The 25,527-nt window shown below is 41.8% G+C and overlaps 1 protein-coding gene across 1 annotated transcript in view; it reads right to left on the bottom strand.

The window, feature by feature from the left end:
- The window catches only part of LOC122811112, a 1,431,540-nt gene that overhangs the window by 1,274,928 nt on the left and 131,085 nt on the right, over nucleotides 1-25,527 (bottom strand). The window contains exon 2 of the mRNA XM_044082706.1: nucleotides 24,691-25,038. Coding sequence (XP_043938641.1) covers nucleotides 24,691-25,038 — 348 coding nt within the window. The remainder of the gene's footprint in view (nucleotides 1-24,690; nucleotides 25,039-25,527) is intronic.

The raw sequence follows: 25,527 nt of genomic DNA on the forward strand, positions 1-25,527 counted from the left end.
TGGAACTGAGCAAGTTGGTCTGCACAGCCTTTAATTACTTTGCCAAGTATTTTATCAGGACCAGCAGCCTTCCTGGGTTCACTTTCGTAAGTTGAGATCTCACTTCATTGGAGTGGAGGCTGAGCACCCCCTCCTCCTGGTTGACGGGTAGCCTTGTAGCAGCCACATTGTTCTTTTCAAATCTGCCAAATGAGGAGTTCAACCTGTCCAGGAATTCAATGCTGTCTTCACACTGAGCTGACCTGGTTTTATAGTTAGTAATCTGTTGTATCCCTTGCAAGAGACTCCTGGTGTCCCTCATGTCTACAAACTGACTTTGTAATTTCTTTCCATATTCCCTCTTGGCCTCTCTAATGCCCCTTTTTAGGTTTGCTCTAGTTTCACTGAGACCCTTCATGTCCTTGGTCCTGAATGCTGCATTTCTTGCCTTCAGGAGATCATAGACTGTTGTTGAGCCATGGCTTTTGGTTTGCTCAGATTGTGATGCTTTTGATGTCAGATACATCATCAACACACTTAGGGATGTAAGCTATTACTGCTTCTGTGTAATTATCTATGTTCATCAGTCCATCTGACATAGCAGTCTCTTTGAAAATGTCCCAGCAAGTACTTTCAAAACAGTCTTGGAGACATTCCAAAGCCCCCTCAAGCCAGACCCTGATCTGTTTAACTGTGGGCTTTTCTCTGATCAGAACTGGTTTGTAGGCTGGCAGAAGTAAAATGGTCAGAGCTTCCTAAGTTAGGTTACTGTATTGCTCTGTAGGCACCTTTGACATTGGAATACGCCTTGTCCACAGTGTTAGCACCCCTTGTAGGAAAATCTATAATTCGATTGTAGTGGGGTAGCACCTCTCTCACATCTGCTTGATTAAAATTACCAGCAACCACATGTGCAAAGTCTGAGTTTTTCCTCTGCATCTCAGAGATAGTGTTATAAAGATTGCTCAGGGTTTCAGTGGTGTTTGCACTGGGTGGAATGTATACCACTGTTACACATATTCCACTTCTCTCTCTAGGTACATAAAAGGGTCTGCATTTTAAGGACAGGAACTCTAGATTATCAGAGCAATGTAACTAAACAATCTCACAGTTCTTACTCAGTCTTTCATTCACACAGATGCAGAATCCACCGCCCTTGGAATTTCCACACAAAGCTTGACATCTGTCTGCACGAAAGTGTGTGAACCCCTCTAAGCTAACAGCATCATCACTGATTCTGTTATGCAGCCACATCTCAATAATCATCAATAAACAGGTATTTCTCGACTTATTTTTGCTGTAGAATTCCAGCCTCAGGTCATCCATCTTACTGCCCAATGAGTGTGCATATGCAACAGTACTGAAGGCAGAGCAGGCCTGTGAGGATTTATTTTCAGCTTTGCAGCAATTCCAGCCCTGCAGTCCCTTTTCCTGGTTCGCTGACATCTTTTCCTCTTCTGTCTTGTCCAGAGTGTTCCAGAACCTTCTGTCTCATGTTTCAGGCACTTTAAGGCATTCTGGGTTAAAATACATAGCTCCAGTATTTCTGTGAGTATAGTAGGCCCCAGAAACTCTGCTGACTGCAGGGAATCTAGCCAGCAGCATGAAACTGTTAACTGCTTAATTTCCAGAAGCTTCCGTCTGCTGCAAGTTAATGTACTTCCACTTAAAAGCCCAAAAAGTGATTTTCTCAAAGTTTTGTGTGAAAAGAAGACAGATTAAGCACATCTCTTTGATGAGCTGACACTGCCGCAGCTACAAAGAGAGCTGCCATTTTTTTTCCCAATGGTATGCTTTTGCTGCATTGCCTGTGGCTGTTGGGGCACAAAAAAGGGAGGCTTCAGGGCCATGATGGCTTTAAACATGCCCTGACAAAAGTCAGTTCACTCCTTTTCCCTTGAAACTGCAGGGGAAGTCACATGCCTACGCCTTTTGTTTTTTCATTTTGGGAGTGGCATCCACCTGGATAAGACGCAGAGTTGCTGAACTTTGTCATACTTCTATAAAAGTGCATGGATTATCCCACTGGTCTAATATTTAAGGAACTCCTTTCAAGTCCTCTGATACGAGTTGCTATTCCTCCAAGATGTCCACAGTCTGCAGTGCCTGAGTAACATTACCAGTTTCAAATAGGCTCTCTGTAGCGGGCATCTAAGAAGAAATTGGATGTATCTTGGGTTCTGCAACCTCAGCAGAAACATCCAACTCAGAAATGGTACACTGCAAATCAACCAAAGGTCTTTTAAGTTATTTTGTACAGAAGAGGTGGCAGCTGGTACTAGGGACCGTCAGGTATTCGTATTTCAGGTCTAAAGAAAAAAGGCACTTATTTTGCAAGTCCTTGGAAAGGATCGACCTAATGTACTTGCACCTACCCCTCCTAGCTGACATCTAACGCAACTGAAACAGTAAAATAAAAGAAGGTTCCACAACTGGGCACTTACTTGGAACAAAAAAGTGAAGCAAAAGCAATGGTGACCCAATGTTGATAGGTCTAATGGATGCATGACCTGTGTTCGGGCTGGGGTTCAGATAGTTTGAGATATACAACTGTACACCTGACTATATACTTTTGCATGTGTGAGCTGAAGTCATGTGCCTGATGTACGACCTAGGGAAGGTAAATCTTTGGCACCCCAGCCAGATGACAGAGATGAAAATCCACAACACTGCAACAGCTTTTTTATTATGGATATCTGTCTCCTCTTCTCTGCAACAGGATTTCCCTGCACTGAGTTGAGTCATTATACACTGAGTTATGACTGGCAATTCAATTTTTTTTTTTTTTTTTTATTTTAACATTGAGGAAGTGCAAATGTATGAAAGGTTGGACACTAAGGAGGGAGAAAAGGACCTGTACCGACTGGCTAGACAGAAGGACCGAGCTAGTAAAGATGTGCAGCAGATAAGGGTGATAAAAGATAATGAGGGAAATGTACTCACAAGCGAGAAGAGTGTGCTGTGCAGACGGAAAGAGTACTTTGACGGGCTGATGAATGAAGAGAATGAGATGGAGAGAAGGTTGGATGATGCACGGATAGTGAATCATGAAGTGCAGTGGATTAGCAAGGAGGAAGTAAGGATAGCTATGAAGAGGATGAAAAATGGAAAGGCTGTTGGTCCAGATGACATACCTGTGGAAGCATGGAGGTGTTTAGGTGAAATGGCAGTGGAGTTTTTAACTAGATTGCTTAAAAAAATCTTGGAAAGTGAGAGAATGCCTGATGAATGGAGAAAACGTGTGTTGGTACCAATTTTTAAGAATAAGGGTGATGTGCAGAGCTGTAGTAACTACAGAGGGATAAAATTGATCAGTCACAGCATGAAGTTATGGGAAAGAGTAGTGGAAGCTAGGTTGAGAAGGGAGGTGATGATTAGTGATCAGCAGTATGGTTTCATGCCAGGAAAGAGCACTATAGATGTGATGTTTGCTCTGAGAGTGTTGATGAAGAAGTACAGAGAAGGTCAGAAGGACTTGCATTGTGTCTTTGTGGACTTCGAAAAAGCATATGACAAGGTGCCTAGAGAGGAGTTGTGGTACTGTATGAGGAAGTCGGGAGTATCAGAGAAGCATGCAAGAGTGGTACAGGATATGTAGGAGGGTAGTGTGACAGCGGTGAGGTCTGTGGTGGGAATGACGGATGTGTTTAAGGTAGAGGTGGGATTACATCAAGGATCAGCTCTGAGCCCTTTCTTATTTGCAATGGTGATGGACAGGTTGGCAGACGAGATCAGACAGGAGTCCCCATGGACTATGATGTTTGCAGATGACATTGTGATCTGTAGTGAGAGCAGGGAACAGGTGGAGGAGACCCTGGAGAGGTGGAGATATGCTCTAGAGAGAAGAGGAATGAAGGTCAGCAGGACTAAGAATATATGTGTGTGAATGAGAGGGAGGATAGAGGAATGGTGAGGATGCACGGAGTAGAGGTGGTGAAGGTGGATGAGTTTAAGTACTTGGGATCAACAGTTCAGAGTAATTGTGAGTGTGAAAGAGAGGTGAAGAAGAGAGTACAGGCAGGATGGAGTGGGTGGAGAAGAGTGTCAGGAGTGATTTGTAACAGACGAGTACCAGTAAGAGTGAAAGAGAAGGTCTACAAGAGGGTAGTGAGACCAGCTATGTTATATGGGTTGGAGACAGTGGCATTGACAAAAAGGCAGCAGTCAGAGCTTGACGTGGCAGAGATGAAGATGTTAAGATTTGCACTGGGTGTGACGAGGATGGACAGGATTAGGAATAGGTATATTAGAGGGTCAGCCCAGGTTGGAAGGTTTGGGAGACAAAGCCAGAGAGGCAGGATTACGTTGGTTTGGACAATTGCCGAGGAGGGATGCAGAGTATACTGGGAAAAAGATGCTAAGGATGAAGCTGCCAGGTAACAGGAAAAGAGGAAGGACTAAGATAAGGTTTATGGTGTGGTGAGAGAGGACATGCAGGTGGTTGGTGTGACAGAGCAAGATGCAGAGGACAGGAAGAAATGGAAACAGTTGATCTGCTGTGGTGACCCCTATGGGAGCAGCCAAAAGAAGAAGATAAGTGCAAATCAAAGATGTTAAAGAAACACAAAACTACTTTTATGGGGATTTTTGCCCCAACCCACTTCTAAATACTAACTCAGCAATCGTACGGCAGGGAAAAAGTAAAAAAAAAAAAAAAAAACAGTATACCACTGACTCCCATAAGAAAAGTCAATGTGGTTCCACAAAACCTTGATCAAAGCAAAGTGCTTAAAAACTGCTCGCACAAACCAAGTTCACTGGAGTTTAAGATGCTCCTCTGTACTCCTATTCAGCCATGTCGCGCTCTCCTCTCTTTGTACTTTTTGCTCTTTACAAAATATTTCACTCTTATAAATGCAGCCAACCTCTTCCTAAAGATATTTTCTCTCACTCTCCACACAAATCAGTTGAGGTTTACTGTTAGCTTCCAAGTGGAATTATTTTAGCCTTTTTACAATCACATGGTTTCTCACCTCAGGCCACAGTTCCACTGGACACTTCCATTAGCGGCTTTAAGACTGTAAAAGAATATGGAGGATTTGGTGGGCAACATATACACTCCCTGTGGTTCTTGTGCCCTGCCCTCTCATTAACATATTTATCTTGTGTTCCCTCTCTCTCTCAAATTCCATTGGTCCATTAACCCTTCTTTCTTCCTCTGCTCTTCCCAGACTGGCAGGGCCCCCTATTTGCTCCTTTGTGAAAATATATTAAAAATGAAAACAGTGAAGGGAAAAAAATGAACTCAGGACTTCAGCTGGATGTTCCTCTCTCCTTTGGCCAGTACAGAATAGTCTGTCCCTGTTATTCCTCCTATATGCTGGGTTCATAAAAAAGTCCATGTCTGTTTCTTTAACCATTATTCCCAACTTCTTTATTACCATTTCTTTTACTACCATAATCTATATTTTTGCTCCTTGTCTACTTTGGCATACAGCATTCTGTAGCATTTTGGTTTCTCCTCTTGTTCCTATCTATTGTATGCTCTCTCCTCCTTACTCACAACTTCCTTGACCAATTTCCTGAACCACACTGACCCCCCCCCCTTTTTTTTATGTGATCACTTTATTTAATCATTTTCCATACCTCTATTACACTACTTCTGGCATTACCCAGTGCTTGTTCACTGCCACTGATATTTGCTAGTCCCCAGTTCGTCCTTCACTACCTTCTCCACTTTCTTATACCTCACCCTTATAATATACCATAATTGCATTTTAGCATTTAGCCTCTTCACCTCCACTCTTTAAATGGCAAACCACAGAGTAGAGTAGAGTACAGTAGCTGATGCTTGCCAGAGGCACGTTTGCCTCCCTCACACTTTGGATAAACACAGCACATCTAATATCTTGATATTAGCAATATCCTTGATGGCTTGAATGATCTGGATGAATACCGCCTTATACAGAACCTCTTCATTCTGCATGTATTTGGAAAATCCTTCATCAATCAGGATAAGAAGTTATGTACTCACCATAACGTTCGATGTATGTAGTCCATCTCGCCTCACATTCTTACCCATGGGTTCGGAGCCGAATATCGGCTCCGACTCGGCTAACTTTTTTAGCTCGAAGTCTTCTATTGGCTGAGCTAAGCAGGTATCCCATGGTGCACTGCTCCATATCCCCATATCTAGTTTGCTGCAATACTCATTCATACCCCATGCATACACAACATCCAGATAAAAAAAATAAGCTAAAAGTAAAGGGAACTCTGTAGATAGAAACCTAACCTCCAGATCTTCCAGGAAGGGGGAAGGTGGGAGGGTAAGTAAGAAAGTGAGGCGAGGTGGACTACATACATCGAAAGTTATGGTGAGTACATAACTTCGTGATGTTATGTAGTCCTATCTCGCCTACATTCTTATCCATGGGACAGCGTCCCTAGCACCTACATCCTGGGTGGCTCATAGGAAAATACTCCTGAGTACTGTGGAATCAAAGGACGACCTGCCCCTAGATACCACGTCCAATTTGTAATGAGAAACAAATGCGTGAGGAGAAGCCCAAGTAGCTGCAGCACATATATCATCCATTGACAATTTGGCTTGACAGGCTGTAGATGTAGAAGCAGCCCGAGTAGAGTGAGCCTTGACCAGAAACGGCAGATCTTTTCCTCCTGCATGGTATGCGAAAGAGATGCAACTAGATATCCATCTGGATAGGGTGATTTTGGAGACAGGGGACCCAATTCTGTTTTCCGAAGAGGTGACAAATAGTTGATCAGACTTCCAGATATCTTTTGTTTGTTGCAGATAGAAACGTAACTGTCTGTGTACATCCAATTGATGAAATTTAAATTCTGCCTTGTTTGAAAAATGAGGAAAGAATACAGGTAACTCAATAGATTGATTAAGATTAGATACGGAAGCCACTTTAGGAAGGAAAGAAGAGTCTGGTCTAAGAGAAACCCTATCCTTAAGGAAGATTAAGTATGGAGGTTTGATAGAAAGGGCTTGAATTTCTGAGACTCACCTTGCTGAAGTGATTGCTGTTAAGAAGGCTGTTTTCCAGGTCAAGAATTTCAAGTCACAGGTAGCTGCAGGCTCGAAAGGTGGTGAAGTAAGGGCTTGTAGAACAAAATTGAGATCCTAGGGCATGATAGGTTCTGAAACCGGGGGACGGAGTAACAGAGTACCCTTCAGGAAAGCCTTGCAGAGTCTATGAGCCATGAGACTAGGCTCATTAGCAACATGAAAATTAGAGATCGCTGCCAGCTGAACTTTTAAGGTAGCTGATGCAGAACCCTGATGGAAAAGCATAGACAAAAACTCCAAGACTGAAGCAATTGGAGCTGTGTAAGGATCAATTCCTTGGGTATGCGCCCAAATAGAAAACCTCTTCCATTTGCTAGAATAAATCTTCCTAGTAGATGGCTCATGAGAGGAAGATAAAATATGAACTACTTTCGGTGAAAAATTATGAAGCCTAACTAACGATGGAAGTGGAGCAGCCAGGCTGTCAACCGGAGGGTCATCAGAGAGGGGTGGAACTGTCCCGACATGTGTGTCAGTAAATCTGGTTGAGGTTCCAGAATCCAAGGAGTGTCCACAATGTATGGTTGGAGAAAGAGGAACCAGACTTGATGAGGCCAGTGTGGAGCAATCAGAATCCCAAGTATTGTGCTTTCTGAATCACTTTTGACAGCAAGGGAAATGGAGGGAAAGCATAAAGCAGACCGGAGGGCCAATCGTGAACTAGAGCATCCCTGGGTGACTCCCCCTGTGGGGGGATCAGCGTGAAGTAGCTGCTGCATTTGGCATTGAGGGGGCTGGCAAAAAGGTTGCAGCAAGGCTGACTCCATCTGCTGAAGATTCGTTCTGCAACTAGACGATTCAGGGACCACTTGTAAGGCATCAGAATACCTCTGCTTGGCCTGTCCGCAATCACGTTGGACTTCCCCGGAATGTGCGTTGCCACCAGAAACCGTTGGGAAGATACTGCCCACTGCCACATTCGCATGGCTTCTCTGCACAGGGGGTAAGACCTGGCTCCCCCTTGCTTGTTTAGATACCACACTACTGACACATTGCCCGAGTGTACTGCAATCGTCCCTTAAGGTAGAAAGCTCTGAAGTGCCTGCAACCAAGTAGCACTGCTCTCATCTCTAGGATGTTGATATGCAAATGTATCTCGTGATCTTGCCACGTGCCTTGGACTGTCCTGCCGAGATAATGCCCCCCCACCCCATCTGGGAGGCGTCCGTGGTCACTGTGGCAACCGGGATGGGTGGAACGAAGGGCCTTCCCCCGTCCAAATTGTTGGTGCAAAGCCACCAACTGAGATCCCATTTGCATCTGTCCGTGAGCAAAATGGGGTGGGAAAGTGGAAATTTTTGGAGACCGTTGAACACAGAGGAGCCATTGAAGAAGTCTCATGTGCAATCTCGCTAGGGGGACCAAAATAATTGTTACTGCCATGGTCCCCAGGAGTTGAAGAACCCATCTCGCCTTCACTTTCTTCAGGGGCATCAGGATGTGTATCTGTTGTTGTAAGACTCTGATCCTTTCCTGCGGTAAAAATGCTCGCATTCGAATGGTGTCTAATTCTGCGCCTATAAAGGTGACACTCTACGAGGGCAACAAAGCAGATTTTTCCCAATTTAGTGTTATGCCCAACTGTTGACAGAGAGTGATGGTAGGGTCCCTGGTTTGGACTAGTTGATGCCTGGTGGGGGCGGTAAGGAGCCAGTCATCCAGATACGGAAACACTTGGAATCCCTGACGTCTCAAATGAGCAGTCACCACCACCATACACTTGGTGAACACCCTGGGGGTTGTGGTGAGACCAAAGGGCAAGGCTCAAAACTGGAAATGACTGGCTCCCAGCCAGAAGTGTAGGTGACTCCTGGATGCCCTGTCCATTTTGACATGGTAGTAAGCATCCTTGAAGTCAATGGAGCACATCCATACCTCCTCTCCCAACAATGGGAGAATCAATTGTAGTGTGACCATATGGAACGTGGACTTCTGTACATAGTTGTTCAGTTGGCTGAGATCTAATATGGGTCTCAGGTTCCCCGTTCTTTTCAGCACCAAAAAGAATCTTGAGCAAGTCCCTAATCCAATTTGGTCCGAGGGGACAAGTTGGATGGCTCCTTTTCCTAACAGCTTTGAAACCTCTGAGGCTGCTTGATCCCATTGACTGGGTGGAATGTCTGGGATTTTTCTGATTGAAGGGGGGTCTGACGTAAACGGAATGAGATAACCTCCAGAAATTATTCCTAATACCCATTGGTCCTGGGTGATGCTTTTCCAGGCTTCCGGATATAACAAAATTTGACCCCCGACTGGCTCTGGATAAGCACAGCCGGGCACTCCCTCAGGAACGAGAGTAGGGAGAGCCGGGAAAGGAATCGCGGTCTCCTGAATTGCGGGGGCCCCCTCTGCCTCTAGGGCGGCATCTCCCTGAATAACCTCCCCCTCCTCTGCCTCTGGAGGGTGACTCACCTTGTGTGGCAGGAAAAAACCTCTGTGATTTTTTGAACCACATCTTCCCACCCTGCTGGGCCTTGGGGTAAGGCCTAGAGGGAGGGGAAAAATGGACCCCTATGGCAGACAGGGTCTTTCCTTCTTGCTCGCACCTGGTGAGGGTGTCTTTCACTTTGGTTCCGAACAAAGAACCACCATCAAAGGGGGTGTCAGTGAAGGAAGACTTGAAGGCCTCTGCGAAGTGACAAAGGCACAGCCAGGCTAGCCATCTAAGGGCGACTTCTAAGCTTGCTGCCCTACGCGCTCCATTGGCTGCATACGAAATGAGCCGCATGGAGGAGTTGACGATGGAATTGAGGGCAGACACCTGGGCGTTAACCGCCTGGGCCACCGCCTCAGGGACGTTACCCGCAAGAGTATCTCCTAACTCCTTGAGGAGATCTCTCTGGAGCCAAGTGAAATGAGACAGACAGTTCAGCGACCGTAAGGAAAAGGTTGCTGACGAGAGGGTACGCTTCCTGTACCGGTCCATGGTCCTAGACTCCTTGTTAGGATGATGGACGGAGGAAGAGGTCTCTGCTACTTCCTTCTGAGTGGCCGCCGCCACCACCACCATGGCATCTACAGGGACTCCTTTGGAAAGAAACTCCTTATCCTGGGGAGCAGAAAGAAACTTGTTGGGATGCCTGGGTACGGGCTCCACAGAATCAGGGTTTTCCCACACCCTCCGACAAATCAAATCTAGGAGCTCGTCGAAGGGTGGGGACACCCAGGAGGCAGAGGGCAGAGCACCAAAGGTCTTAAGGAATACCAACTCCTCCTCGGAGGGGGCTTTGGATGGCCAGTCACCTCTTTGCTTCAGTATCTCCAGGATGTCGGAGAAGGAATCATCATCAGAGTTTGACTTGGGGGACACCTCCGATTCCTCGAGGTCAGTATCAGAGGAGAGAGACTCATCCTGGGAGTCTATGTGCTTCCTCTTGCACGTTTTCTTTCTAGGGGGCTCCTCAGGCATGAACTCTGAAGGGCCCTCAGAAAGTTGGGGACCACTCGTGGGGGTATCTCTAGGCCTTGGTGCTCTGCTGTCCATGGACAGGTGGTGATCAGAGCTCTCACCGGAGTGGTGGGGGACAGAGTGACTGACCTGCCTGATGTAGCTGACGATCTGGCTAGCACAGTCCACATGGCCTCGAAGGCAGGCCCACGTGAGTCCGAGGATCGGCCAGCCTCCGAGACCATGACAGGAGTCGGAGTTCCCTGAGCCGAGGCACAGAGAGGGAGACTCGGAACCAAAATATGTCCAGAGATGTCCCCCCTCGGGCCCGACTGAAGAATCTCGAGTCCCGAACCCAGAGGATGGAGCCGATGGGGTCGGAGCTGATGCCGGTACCGATAGGGCCAGAGGGGTCATCGGAACCAACCTAGGAACATCACACGGTGTGGAATACTCCGGCTCCAAAGACAGAGATGCTCTCGGAGGAGGAGGAATGATCGAAGAAGGGGTCGGGACGGGCTCCGGAGCCGAATGGGCCGGAGCCAAAAACAATTTTGCCAAAACCGGTGACTGGAGGAGCCTCTGGACCACCCTATCAACATCCACATCTGAAAGGGTCCTGGAGGATTTGGAGGATAGGGAGGGAGATCGAGATCTCCTCTCAGGAGAAACTGGTCTAAGACTGGGCGATTGGCTCCGAAGCGGTTCCAATGTAATTGGAGCCGACGCCGGTTCCATCAACACAAACACTTCCTGCGGCCCCGAGGACAGTGGAGCCGAGGAGGTCGATGCAAGTTTTATGATGTTCTCCAGAGGCTCCGATGAAGCTGACGGAGCTGGAGATCTCTTTTTAGACTTGGATGACTTAGACTTAGCACTGGGAGAAGAAATCAAGGCCTCTTCGAAAGAGGGTTTCAAGAGTCCCTTTAAGATCAGCTTATTCCCTCTGTCTCTTGGAGCACTCTGGGACTGAACGCATGGCATAAGCTGCAGGACTCCTGCAGATGAATGGCTCCCAGGCAACAGACACAAATAGAATGCCCATCGGTGATGGGCATTTTGTACCCGCATTTAGAGCACTTTTTGAAACCCGAAGGTTTGTGCTCCTTGGAATCCTTGGACATTTCTCAACAACGCAACCCCAGAAACGGTCTGACAAGAAACTCACAGACTCGCAACACCACAAAAAACATGGGAACAAGTTATGAACTGTAACAGTACAAACACACTGGAGAACACACACGAAGACAAACCAGGTCAAAAACCTCTAACTAAAACGGTTAATGACCACGAAGTAAGGGAACAGATACCAAACCTCTAACTAAAACAGTTTAGCGTGAACAGGCAGGACAAAAGGACTAGGTCCTCTAACTGAAACAGGCCTAGCCCGAGTGAACAGTTAGCGGCATATCACAAACACAAGCACACTACCAAAAACCTAAAACAACACTAAAAGACAATAGCTATGAAAATAGCTTTTCGTTTATGAAACAATTTTTTTCTCAAAGACAAGAAAAAGGTACTTAGCCACAACCAAGAGCGAGACCACGTCCGAGCTACACGAGCAGCAAATGAGATCTGGGGATATGTAGCAGTGCACCATGGGACACCTGCTTAGCCCAGCCAATAGAAGACTTCAAGCTAAAAAAGTTGGCCGAGTCTGAGCCGATATTCGGCTCCGAACCCACGGGTAAGAATGTAGGGGAGATTGGACTACATAACATCCTTAATTACGTTTCCCACCACAGTTAGGAACCTGGCTTTACAGCGAGTTTCATTTACTTGGTGTAGATTTAGGTCCTTAGTGTGGGTGTTTGTAGAGCCAATGGTTTTGCCAGGAAATAGGAGGTCATATAGGACTGGGTCTTTTGTGGCTCAACAAAGCAAGATATAGGTCACCTCACAGCAACTTCTAGAATATGGAGTATAATGAGAGTCATGCTAATCTATCAGGGTAGTTGAAAAAAATTCAAGACCTTTAATTGTCTTGGTTGGAAATCTTTGGGGCCTTTTCAAATGAAAGCTATACTTGGAGTTATATACCAAACGGGGCACTGTACTCCACTGATGGGTAACTTCTTTGGATCTTGAAGAAATTCCCTTGGCAGTCAAATGGCCAGATAGAACGATTTCCTATTTATGGTCGAAATATGACCACCGAATGAGAGACAGAGAGTTGTCCATATAAGTACTTAGGTCTGTTATAACCATATCTTTCTCAAGGAGGATACAATCTACTGCTTACGAGATGCGAGCAACTTTTCTGTTAAATGCTGTTACACTGCATTTTTTTTTCATCTGATTTGACACCTTTCCTGATGCACCACTCATTGTAGCCCTTGCAGGAGGTTTTTTTTATCAATAGATGAGTGGATAGCAGTGAATAGTTTGCAATTACCAGCAAACTTGGTCAACCACACTTCTAAGATACTGGCCTGGATGCTTACAGTATAAATGGGAAACAAGAGCCTTTCTTTTCCTTCAAGTGACATTATAAGTATATACAGATGGCACACACCTTGATGCGTTGTGGCTGGGGTGAAAGCAAAGAAGCACTTCACATGCTCATCAGTTAAGGCATTCACTTTTCACACAGGCACCTTAACTTTTGAGGGACTACATTAAAAATTGGCACAGAAACCATAAAAACTAGCAAAAATGTTCTGACAAAAGTTAGACTTTCTGAAAAGTAAAGGATTTTTAAAAAACTTTATTTAGACCATTCAGGCCATATGAACAACAGAAAAAACTGGGAGAATCTATTTATGACAAAAAAACAGATGAAGATAAGAATGGACCATTACGTGAATCTAATGCCTGCAAATGTTGTAGTTAAACAGTCAAGCAGCTGGAGCACATGAAATAATGCCCATATTTTACACCTGTCATTTATGGTGTGGATTACAGAACAAGTCTGTAGTTTAAAAGCCCTTCTCATTAGTTACAGAGCAGGTGCTAAAACCAGTAAGAAGCAAAAGATAAGAAATTATGTCCATTAGTCCTACCCTTATATGCACCATTAACAGACACTTGATATGGTTGCTATTTTTAATGAACAATTTAGGGGCCTTAAGATGATACTGCAACGCACAACTTTTTACCATGTAAAAATCTGCAGAGGTCACACCTGAGCCTCAGATGCAACCTCTGGATGATTCAATTGCTGACGCTTTTCAGTAAGATTTCTCATATACACAGACTTGTACACACAGTTCTAGACAAAGTCTTCTAAACAAAATAACTGTCTCATATATAAAGCTGATGACTTAGAAAACAGACAGAGACGAAACAACATTAGAATTTATGGTATACCTGAAAAGTATGAGGGAGACAATAAAATAAATTTCTTAACCTGGATATATATAACATAAAATCTACTAGAAACTATCTTTTGGAAATAAATTCTCGGCTGGAGTGCCTTCAGTGTGGAGTCTGCATGTCCTCCTCGCGGTCGAGTGGCGTTCGAAAGACATGCGTGAATGGTCGTGCCTTCGCTGAAGGTTGGGCGCTGGGCTGGCGCCTCGGCACCATAAGAATCTACTGCCGATCATTAGCGGACCGGAGTTCCAATGTGGCGACCCTTAACCGGGAAAAGCCGAAAAGACAAACAACAACAGATCCCAGAGAGCACCTTCATATAAAGAAAGATCACCAGCACGTTCAGTTATAGTTGTGTTATGTCTAGCTTAAAAAAAGATCAAGCATTTAAAACAACATGGTCCAGACCACCTATCAAAATAGGTGAATGTGTAGTCAGATTTGACAATAACTACTCCAGTAAAGTAATGAATAAAAGGAAATCCTAATTATTACTAATCAAGGAACTTAAAGAACTACATTAAAGCCATGTTGGCGTTTCCTGCAAAGACCAAATGGAGGAGGCATCTACTTTTGTCAGCAAAAATAAAATCCTTAATATTGAAGAAATGGATTGAACAGTATATCCTTCACAAGACAAAATGAGGCAAATTCCTGGAAAACTGATTCTAAAATTAAGAAAAGGATAAAAACAAGTGACTTTTACTCCCTGACTGCAGAACTTCTGTTTTCTGAAACAATGGATTTACCCTTTAAGTAAAAAATTTGTATTAGACTTTAAGCTTCAAAATATAAGTATGTATTTATATTTTAAGCTAAAAAATTATTGCTAAGGAATATAAATGGTTAGTTTTGCTGTTTCACTATATTTACACTGAAAGACTAAATACATTTAAATTTAACTAAATTTATAAATGTATTTACCTGTTTATTTATTTATTACATTTGCTTACCGGGTAATGTCCATCTGGGCCAGAAACCCATTTTCAGCAGAGACCCAGGGAGAAAAGCTCCAAACATACAGTAGAGAAAACTATATTAAAGTTTGATATGTCACAGTGTAAAATAAAAAGCAAACAATTAATTACGGTACAGACAAAACATACAGTTTCAAAAACAGTGTTTGACCATTGATTTCCTAGGATTGAAAAACACACTAGTGCTAAACAGAAGTATAATCACAAGTTAGCCAAGTGGAAATAAACAGTAGCTACGGGGGTTGAGCTAAATAGGAGAAGGAACATTTATAACAGATATAGATGGAGAGCAGATAGCCTTAGCCAGGAGTATGGCAGGAGCAGAGCCAATGATTTGCTAGACATTCTTTTAGGTGGTGTCTGAACTCATGACAATTAGAGTTTTTTGTTATGGATTGAGGAAGCGTGTTCCAATGCTTGGCAATTTTATACGAGCAGAGGGAAGTGCCTTGATTGTTATGAGGCTGAGTAACCTTTAACAATAGTTTGAGGACCTAAGTGATCTGTGATTTACATTAGGTTGGATTAGGTTAGTAAGTGCGGGGCAGTCATTGGGTTGAATTATTTTGTGGGCTATGGTCAGTTGATGATGAGTTGATGTTCAGTGAGGTATTTTTCTATATCCTGAAAAGATATTTGCATTTTTGTTTGTAGTTCCTGGGGAGTGGTGGCTGAGCAAATAAGTCTGTAATTATCAGCGCACTGGACTATGGAGGGTAGCTCAGGGCTGAGGTCATTTGTAAATATTGTAAAGAGAAGGGGACAAGTATGGAACCTTGGGGTACTCCAATAGAGATGGGAAGAAGTGGGGAAAGGTGTTTTCCCATTTGGCAGCTTACTGATGGTTAGACAGATGGCTATGGAACCAGGACAGGGTAGTTGAACTAAGGGCATAAGACAGTTTGTTGAGTAGGATTTGGTGGGAAATGGTGTCAAAGGCTTTTGACATATCAAGGAATATGGATGAGACAGTAGGTCAGTGCTATTATTATGTTTTGGCCTAAAGCCATGTTGTGTGGGAGAAAGGAGGTTGTGATTGAGGAAATGGTTAAGGAGTTGGTTGTGAATGCATTTTTCTAAGATTTTAGCTTGAGGGGAGAGAGTGGCTATAGGACGGTAGTTTGTTAGTTCTTTAGAGGTCCCACCTTTGTGTAGGGGAATAATGTAAGATATTTTCCACAGACACATTCCACATATTGCTCTGCAACAGAACAGTTGATCAGTACTGACATAGGATAGGCAACAGAGGCAATAAGTATGGAATTATATAGCCCTCTTCCACTAAAAAGTTGAGAATTACTCAGTGATGTTTTCAGGATAAAACAAAAAAGGAAAAAAAAAAGTGTCAAAACGCTGAGCAATCCACAATCTGGTAGGAAGGAGAACACACTTGTAATAGGTGACTCTAGTTAGGCACACTGACGTCCCACTCACTAGGCTGGACAAGTAGAAGGTTACTGTTAGCTGCCTGTCGGGAGCCAGAATCCGCCACATAACACAAGCACTCAGGTCACTCAAGAACAAGTACAAATACGACTCTGTCATTGTTCATGTTGGTGTGAATGACCAGAGACGTACCTCACTGGACTAAATGAAGAGAGACATGGAAGAGCTCTCTGATCATGTAGCCCAGGCTGCTATGACCCTGAGTAGCATCCTGCCCTCACCAAGAATGATACCTTAGTATAAAGAAAAAAATGATCAATTTCAACAACTGCCTAAGCTTCTGGTGTCATTCAAAGGGGATCCAGTGTCTGTCAGCCTGGGACGACATGCTCAACAAGCCGCGTTGCTTCGCAAGAGACGGCTTGCACCTGTCACCCCTAGGCTTTCGAATACTGGCCAAGGCTCTTGCTGCCCCATAGAGCCTTTTTTAGGAAAGGCTAAAAAAAGCCAAACCCACCTCCGTAAACAGCACAATTAACAAAAAACTGAGGGTTATGCTACTCAACGCCAGGAGTTTAAATCTCAAAATGCACACGCTCGAAGCACTCCTCAGTATGGAGAATGTCAACATCTGTGCAGTAACTGAAACCTGGTTCAAGGCTCCAGAGAGCACCTCAGCACTACTGAGCTACAACTCATACCACACGTTTCGGCCACAGAACATGGACCGAAACACAAAAGGATGGGGTGTATCCATATTCATCAAGGATACCTACACCTCCAGGTTAGTGGCACAGCATGATACCTCTGAGATCATCCATGTGCAACTAACATCGGGCGAATCTGCAATGCAAATTGTGGCCTGCTACAGATCACCCTCCATGACCCAGGACCACCACTCCACCTTTCTGGAGACACTGGAAAACATGAAGGTCCAACCAAACACCCTAATATTGGGCGATTTCAATTACCCTACCATTCACTGGGAAAACTACTAGAGTACAAATTCCCAGGCCCAGCGCTTCCTGGAATTCATCAACTCAAACGCCCTGGATCAGCTGATAAACTCCCTACCACAGGTGAAAACATATTGGACCTGGTCATCACCAACATGGGCGACGTGTTCCACACCAGAGTTCAACCAGTCACTGGTTACGACAGGTGTTCCACACCAGAGTTCAACCAGTCACTGGTTAGATCAGACCATAAACTAATCACTCTGGATGTCCACACCCCACTACCACCCCCAACTAAGGAAACCACAGTAAAAAAAACTTTTCTTAAGCAAAACTTCACCTTGCTTAAGACAGAGGTAGTAAGTTTCACAGCCCCCACTCTAAAGGATAATGCTGCCCAAGATGCAGAAACCTTTACAAATGCACTCTATAAGCATCTACAAGGATGCATGGATCGTGCCATCCCTAGCAAAACCAAGGCGCACTCCTCTAAGAGAAGGAAACCAGTTTGGTGGACCCCCTGCAATAAGCAGGCTATACAATAGAAGAAGGAAACTAGTTCAGAAAAAAAGCAAATCCCAAGAAGGAAAGACATGCCTGATCAGTATCGGTAAGAAACTGAGGTCCCTCATGAAATCATCAAAGGCTAACTTCAAAAGAAAAATAGCCAAGGATTCAAAAGATAACCACAAAGCCTTCTTTAGCTATGTTAAGAATCTAAGTGGCAACTCGCAGATATGCACTGAACTAGTGCAAAATAGCACAAAATATACTGAACCTACTGATATTGCCAACATCCTGGCAGACAGATTCAGTGCAAACTTCACCCCCCTCTCACCTCCAAAAGGGCCCACAGCAATACAGGAAAAGTGTAGTGTCTCAAAAATCAGACGCACAGGTGAAAACAGCCCTTTCAAAAGCCAAAAACACAGCGTCAATGGGACCAGATGGTGTCCCAGGCTGCATCTTGCATGAACCACAGAACAAACTACTCCCCCACCTAAAACACGCTGTTCAGCCTCAGCCTCTCCACAGAATACGTGCCCATAAAATGGGGCACAGCAACAGTTATTCCTCTCTACAAATGAGGGGCCACAACTGACCCTGGTAACTATCACCCCATAAGCCTGACTAGCCTGGTCTGCAAGGCTATGGAGCGCATCATCATGGAACTCATTAACAAAGACATTGGGAACTTCCAAACACTTGATCTGACCCAGTTCGGCTTTGTTAAGGGCAGATCATGCCTGGTAAACCTGGTTGACTTCTTCGAGACAGTCACCAAGGCCATAGACGAGGGAAAGGTGGTCCAAGGCTTTTGACAGCATTCCCCACTCGGGTATTACAGAAAAACTCACCAGCCTGAACATAAACCCCTACTTCACGAGATGGGTTGCCAACTGGCTTACAGACAGAACTCCCATGGTAAGAATAGCGGGCTCCAGGTCCGACTCTAACCAGTCACAAGTGGTGTCCCGCAAGGCTTGGTCCTTGGACCCCTACTGTTCGGCATATACTTCTCAGAAGTACAGGCAAACACAGAAGAACTATGGCTAACCAAGTTCACCGATGACTGCAAACTGGGAGCCATAATTGACACTCTGGCTGACACGGACATCCTCCAAAACAGCCTTACTGGAGATGGACACCCGGTGTCAAAGTCACGGCCTCAAGCTAAATGCCAAAAAATGCATAGTCATCCCGTTTGGGAAAAACAAAACACCCACGAATTACCACATAGGTGGCAGCCCTTTTAATACAGAAGAGGTAATAAGAGCTCTGGGGACCCAGGTAGACAGTAATCTCTCCTTTGACAATCATATTGCCAAAGTAGTTAGGAAATCCTTCTATGTGGCCCATCTAATTACTAAAGGGTTCGCATCTAGAAATAAAGAGGTTATAGTGTCCCTCTACTCATCACTCATTAGACCCATCATAGAGTACAATGCCCCATTTGGGATGTACCTCACAAGACACTTCCCAACAGCTGGAAAGACCGCAAAAGTACCTCACCAAGATGATTACTGGTCTCAAACATATGTCCTATGCAGCCCGACTGAAAAAAACTTCAGCTGTACTCAGTGGCATATCGCTTACTCAGAGGTAATCTTTGCCTGACTTACAAAGCCATGTCCAACTCAGAATTGATGGACATGCTCCACCTAAAGAAATCCATGTCACTGCGAGCCACGCGCTCTAGTGAGCTAAACCTCGTCACAACAATAAATAGAACATGCTGGAGAGATAGATTCCTGTCACAGAGGCTCCCCATGCTTTGGAACAAAATTCCAAATTACATCAGGCAGAGCCCCTCACTAACACTCTTCAAGGGACACCTTGACGAGTGGATGGGTAACAGAAAATATACCCCTGGGATCACTTCACTGGCTCTGCTTGACACAGGATCAGTTAATTAATCAATGGGACGGCGAATGCCGACGCACTCTGGTTCGGCTTGTAAATGCCCTCGGGCAGATAGCCTAGTACCTACCTATGAACCCATAAAAGAACTGTTTATGCACAGACCAAGAACTTTCACCCTAGTCACCACCCTCCTACATTACAACAGTTGTCACCCCAACCATCAAAAAAAAGAGTTTAGTAAAGGGCCAAATGGTTAGGATTTCAAGATTGACAAGTAGTGAAGGTGATTTTGAACAGGAAATTTATACTCTTGTAGGTATGTTTCAAGAAAGGAGGTTACCCAAACAAGTTACTGATTAAAAGTAGGAATGAAGTACGTAGAAAAAGTAAAGAAAAATTCTCACCTATCTTGCATACCAACATAGGGACTACAGTCACAAAATTAAAGATGATAGATTATGATACATCTTTAGTACTGCCTTTTAATTATGAAGCTATACAAATACGGACTATAGTCAACAATTCATAGAACCAGACTTTAAGTCCTAACATTAAAAATATGTTAAGATTGGCTCCTAAAGTGACTTTTTCTAGAGGTGCCAACCTCAAGAATCTATTTGAAAAAACACGTAACAAGAAAAGGATGGTATTTAGGATGTCTAAGTGTAACATGTGTAAGGCATGCCAGTTTATTAACACAGGGACATATGTCATGGTAGAGGGGGTACCAACGTTCGATACCTAGTCAAGGCAATTGTAATACTAGGATGGTGGTCTATATAGCTACATGTTTGACCTGTTCAGTGTTATACATGGGTAAAACCACTAGAAATTTGAAAGAAAGAATATTAGAGCATGTAAGGGACATTAAAAAAGTAATAAGGAAAGTGCACTTTATAATCATTCAGTGAAATGTGAGGATTTCAATAAATTCTTATTTTTTATTATTGACAGAATTGTTGACCATTTTAGGGAGGGTGATGTTAACCTATAACTAGAGAATTTGAAGTTAGAATGGCAATTGAGGATAAACACCACTATATCTCCAGGTATTAATGATAATATATCATTAAGTTCTGTATTGAAGTTAAGAACATTGCAGGTTTAAGGTGACCACTAGAAATAATGTCTCTTTTATCACCCCCCCCCTTTTTTGTAATGTCACATATGCATGTTTAAAATACATATATGTTTCTTTGGTACACTTCTGTTAGTCAAGTTTTTTAACTTAACTTATTTATTTATAGCAGGATTTGCCATATTTATGTATATTTATATTAATTTGTGCATGGTTATATATATTTTTATTTAGTCATCCAGTTATTTAATATTATAGTACATTTATTAATGTGTTTGATCGTTTTTAACTATATTTCTTTAAGAATTAATTGGCACAGCATTTTATAATTAGTAGTGGGCGTGTTGTATTTTAGAGTTGTATAAATGTAGAGTTTTTTGTGTTAATTCACTCTGATGATGCCCTATGGACATAGGGTGAAAGCGCTTAGTCTGTGAATAAATAGTTCTTTTGTTCTCCTTCCTACCAGTTTGTGGATTACTCAACATTTTGACACTTTTTTTCTTTTTTGTTTTATGTGTACATGCTCCTTTGAGCAAGTTTGCTTTATTTGATGTTTTCAGGATAATTCACAGTGACAAAATAATTCCTCTGTCATGGAAGTTTTCTGTAATATCACCTAAACTTAAAGAAAGGATAATAAGTTTGTTTCCTCATACAGATTTACTTCATTATTAAAATTAGATGATAAAATATTTACTTCCTTCCTTGTTACAAGATTAAGAGCTACAGTAGATTAATCAAAATCAAACAGGATTTATAGTCAACAGATTAATGTACAATATAAAAATGGTAGTAACCATCTTAGATTTACCAAAAAGAATGAACAAGAAATTGGTCGTAATTAGTGGATATCAAGAGAGATATTGAGTCTATAGATTGGAACTACTTGTTTAAAAAAAACTTTAGAAGCATTTGCATTTTGAGAACAATTTATTGGAATATTTTTAAAAAATTGTGTTCGCAAGGGTTGCCTCAAGGTAGTCCAGTTTCCTTCCACATTCCAAAGACATGCAGTAGGTGGAGGGAACACTCTAAACTGTCCATATGTGTGAGTGTGCATAAGAATATGTGGTGTGGAAGAACTACAGTGGCAGGGCTAGCCACCCAGTGGTGTATACCTTGGCTCTAGATTATTGTCACTGTTGAAGTAATTCCCTGACCCCATGTGCAAAAATGGGAGAAAGGGGTTGTGGATAGATAGATGCAGACTCCAAAGCACATGTTAAAATTGGATCTTGCATTTCTCAAAGACTCACTTTAAACAAAGGCACAAAACAAGGGTGTCCCTTGTCCCCTCTACTATTTGCATTAGTTATCCAACTCTTAGCTAACATTATAAGAAGCAGTGAAAAAAAAATGTGATGGATTCTCAATTAACAAGGATTATCAATCTAAAACACAGCTTTCTGCAGATCATATTTTACTAACTAAAGGAGATTTAAAATTATTCAATTGAAAAAACAGATGAGGAAATTGGAAAGCTTCAAGAAGTATTACTACTGAAAATTTATAATACTAAAACTGAAACTTTAGTGTTAAATCAATAGACAGTAAGTTCAAAAAATAAATGCAAATATAACTGGGAAGGAAAGAATTGAAATATGTAGGAATAAAAATATATCAAAATGCAAGATAATACATTAAAAAAACATACTTGAAGTGTTGCTTTTTATTAAAAAATAAAATGATTTTTTTTTAAACTTTCGAGCTCAGGTTAGTAATTATTAAAATGATTATATTACCCAGGATTACACTCGTATTGCATTCAATAGCTTTAATATCCGACAAAAACTTAAAAAAAATGGAAAAAATGTTACCTTCATTCTTATGGTACCCTACAAGGCCAAGAATTGCTTATAGAATTACACAAGATTATGGAAGTATGATGGTATTAGTTTCCCAGATCTAGAATCTTTATTCTACTGCTATAAATTTTAACTGTCTTATACTCTGGACAGACTCAACTTACACTAGTTGATGGAAAACCACTCAGGAGCAGCTTTTCTAGACTCTTATAAGATTACCAAATATGATAAATTAGAAAGATGCAACAATCCTTTCATCCGGTTAATACAATTTAACTTAGAAAGAAATTAATTTAAATCTTTAGACTCTGCATATATAAAATAATTTCTTAAAAATAGTTAAGAAATATGTTTTTAAAATTCCATTAATATCAAAATGGAAAAATTTGTGTTTTCCCACTGAACACCTCTTTATATTTAAGGAAACTCAGAACAACAGTAACATGGATTTACTAAAAAGGAATAAATTAGTTCTGTGGTCTGATTGCTTTGAAAAAGGAAAAGCCAAGTCAACAGAATATTTAATGAAAGATTATTAGTTGGATAAATCTGTTAACCAGTTAGTAGTATGCGTCAGTAAGAAAAGTAAATGAATTTGTAGATAACACAAGTGAAGCGAAACAGAACACTATTCCCCATTACATAAATACAATCTTCAAAGTTAAAATGACCTACAAAGGAAGCTTGCCCAAGTCAAGTTATTTATAAATAGTAATAAATAATTTTTATGCAAAATTCTGGAATTTTTCAGACAGCAGTTGATTGAATGACAACAGATAGTAAAAAACAAAATTCTGTTACTTAAATCAGTTAGTCAAACTTCAAGTTTATACTGTGTTACATTAGGGACTTCCATTTTAAAGTAATCAGACAGGCTAAAGGGTAAAACAGGCCTAGAAATTGTGTTTCATTTATGCATAAAAGCCAGTTAAGTAGAAAGAAAGAATAATATTACTGGTCAAGCATAAGAGACGATTTATTAGAAAGGAAAGATGAGCATAAAGTATGCAGAAAATACAGAAATACAGAATGTTCGTTTCTCAAGCGAAAGATGCAATCTTACCAGTTACAGAATGCTCCTTAATGGAATGTTAAATAAAGCACATGCGAGACAAAGCCTGAGACCAAGGTTAGGGGGAGTGAATAAGGAAATGTACTGGACTGAAGCAATATAATATGTTGTGTTCAGCTAAGGTTAGTTCATTCTGCCTGATATTACAGAAAAGATTACAGATAATCGACTCTGTAATGAAGTCAGGTCAAATAAAGAATGGTTCCATTTACATCATTCAGGACAATCAGACGATATGGGCAGAACATATTTAGCAGCATTGTTACTGTTAACGAAGACAGTATTTGGATAGTGTGAACATTTAATAAAGCCTTGTTAAATAAACTACAGTGTTTGTAGAATTTATTCTAAAAAGTACACAAGACTTGGCCCATAAAGGAGGGAGTGGTACCTGTTCAGCATGAGTCTGGGTAATTAACAGATAAAGACTTTCGGCTCAGTCTCATTTCAGTGTTTCCAGTTTATTACAGTACAGTCTTATCAATTCTTTCATACTGGAAAGTTTTTATGTGGAAATATGCACATAGAGAATTTATAGGGAGTAAAAAACAAAGTTTGGTAAAATTACTTATTTGGAATTTTGGAGATTTAGTAAAGATGCAAAAGCTGACTGGGCATACATGTTTATGGACTGTGAAAAATTAAATGTTTACTGGGAAGAGATAAGTATGTTTTTAAGGGGTTCTGATCTGATAACTGTTCTTTAACTAAATCAATAGTACTAATGAATGTTCTACTTCCTTTATCTGTAAAACAAACAACAAAAGTTGTTCTGGAGACCCTGACAGTAACTAGAAAATTATTACAAAAAACTGGAAATTAAATTCAGTTCCTACATTCAAAGAATTTTTAAATTTAACAGCAATACTTTGTAAAACTAAAAAAGAAGTGATAAGAATATGACCTATAAACCATACTACGACATTTTGTGGTTAGATAGCCTTGAAATGGTGCTATGGAAATACCAAGACTCGATGTATTAACTGTATAAGATTACCTTGATGATTTAATCTACTCCTAACAGTGTATAACAGTATGTGACGTTGAATTTCTACCTATGTATATACTGTAAATAAGTTAAATTAATAAAAAAAATTCTTTGAAAAATGCTACTAGGATGTAAAAGCTGATCCTGGAAGACTAATAAGAAATGCTATTTAGGTTCTGACTTGTACACATGGTTGTGGGACTTCCTCAATATGCCACTAGGATGTAAAAGTTGAAACTGGAAGGCTAATAAGAAACTACTGAGAGTACTGTACAGTGGAGTTGAATATTATTAATTAAACAGTTATGAAAAAGCAATAGCAATAAAATTCACTACTTACCAGAGACTGTCAATTGTAGAGTACCTTCATCTTTATTGGGCGTTACAAAGATGACGCATTCATATATGCCTTCATGACTGAAATGCACCTTTGAAAGCAGGAGTGAAGCATTGCCTTTCTTGAGCTGCTCTTGGGACACATATACTCTGGGTCCAAATATATGATATTGTGCTTCAACTCCATCGAAAGTGTATACTTTGTATTTGTTTGTTTCATTTCTAAAGGACCACTCAACACCTAACATTTCCAGACTCAGTTCATTGATAACGTCACTGACGTAACACTGCAACAAAGCATCTTCATTTACAAGGACATCTGCATTGCTTGTTTTAATCTTAATGGTACTGTCTGGGGAAAAAAAAAACATACTGATCAGTGTATCGTGCTGTCTGCTGTAGTAAAGCTATATATTACTGTAAACAATATATGCAGCTACTACATTTATTACATACACAAAATAAAGAATTTCACCTAAACAAGTAATTCTTATACATCAAAAAAGAAGTTTATGTACTCACCATAACATTCTGTATTGTCTGCTTCAGTCTTCATTAATCCTGTGGGCTTCGGTTCTAACCTCAGAACTGACTCAGCCATTAGCAAGCTAAAGATTCTGAACTAGAGCTCCTCCCACCCTACCCATACACCCTTGTTTCTCTCAGATACCTTAGATCAAGTTTGCTGCCAATTTTCCCAGCACAGAAAAAACATATTTTAACAAGAGAGCTTAAAAGATGCTCAAGAGCTCAAAACAGATACAAAGGTTCCTAGTACAATCCATCAGATCTTTCAGATACAAGGAAAGGGGAAGGAAGGAGGGAAGGTTGATGAAGACTG

The sequence above is a fragment of the Protopterus annectens genome, chromosome 9.part0, assembly GCF_019279795.1.
Source record: "Protopterus annectens isolate FY-2018-M chromosome 9.part0, PAN1.0, whole genome shotgun sequence".
Classification (NCBI taxonomy): domain Eukaryota; kingdom Metazoa; phylum Chordata; order Ceratodontiformes; family Protopteridae; genus Protopterus; species Protopterus annectens.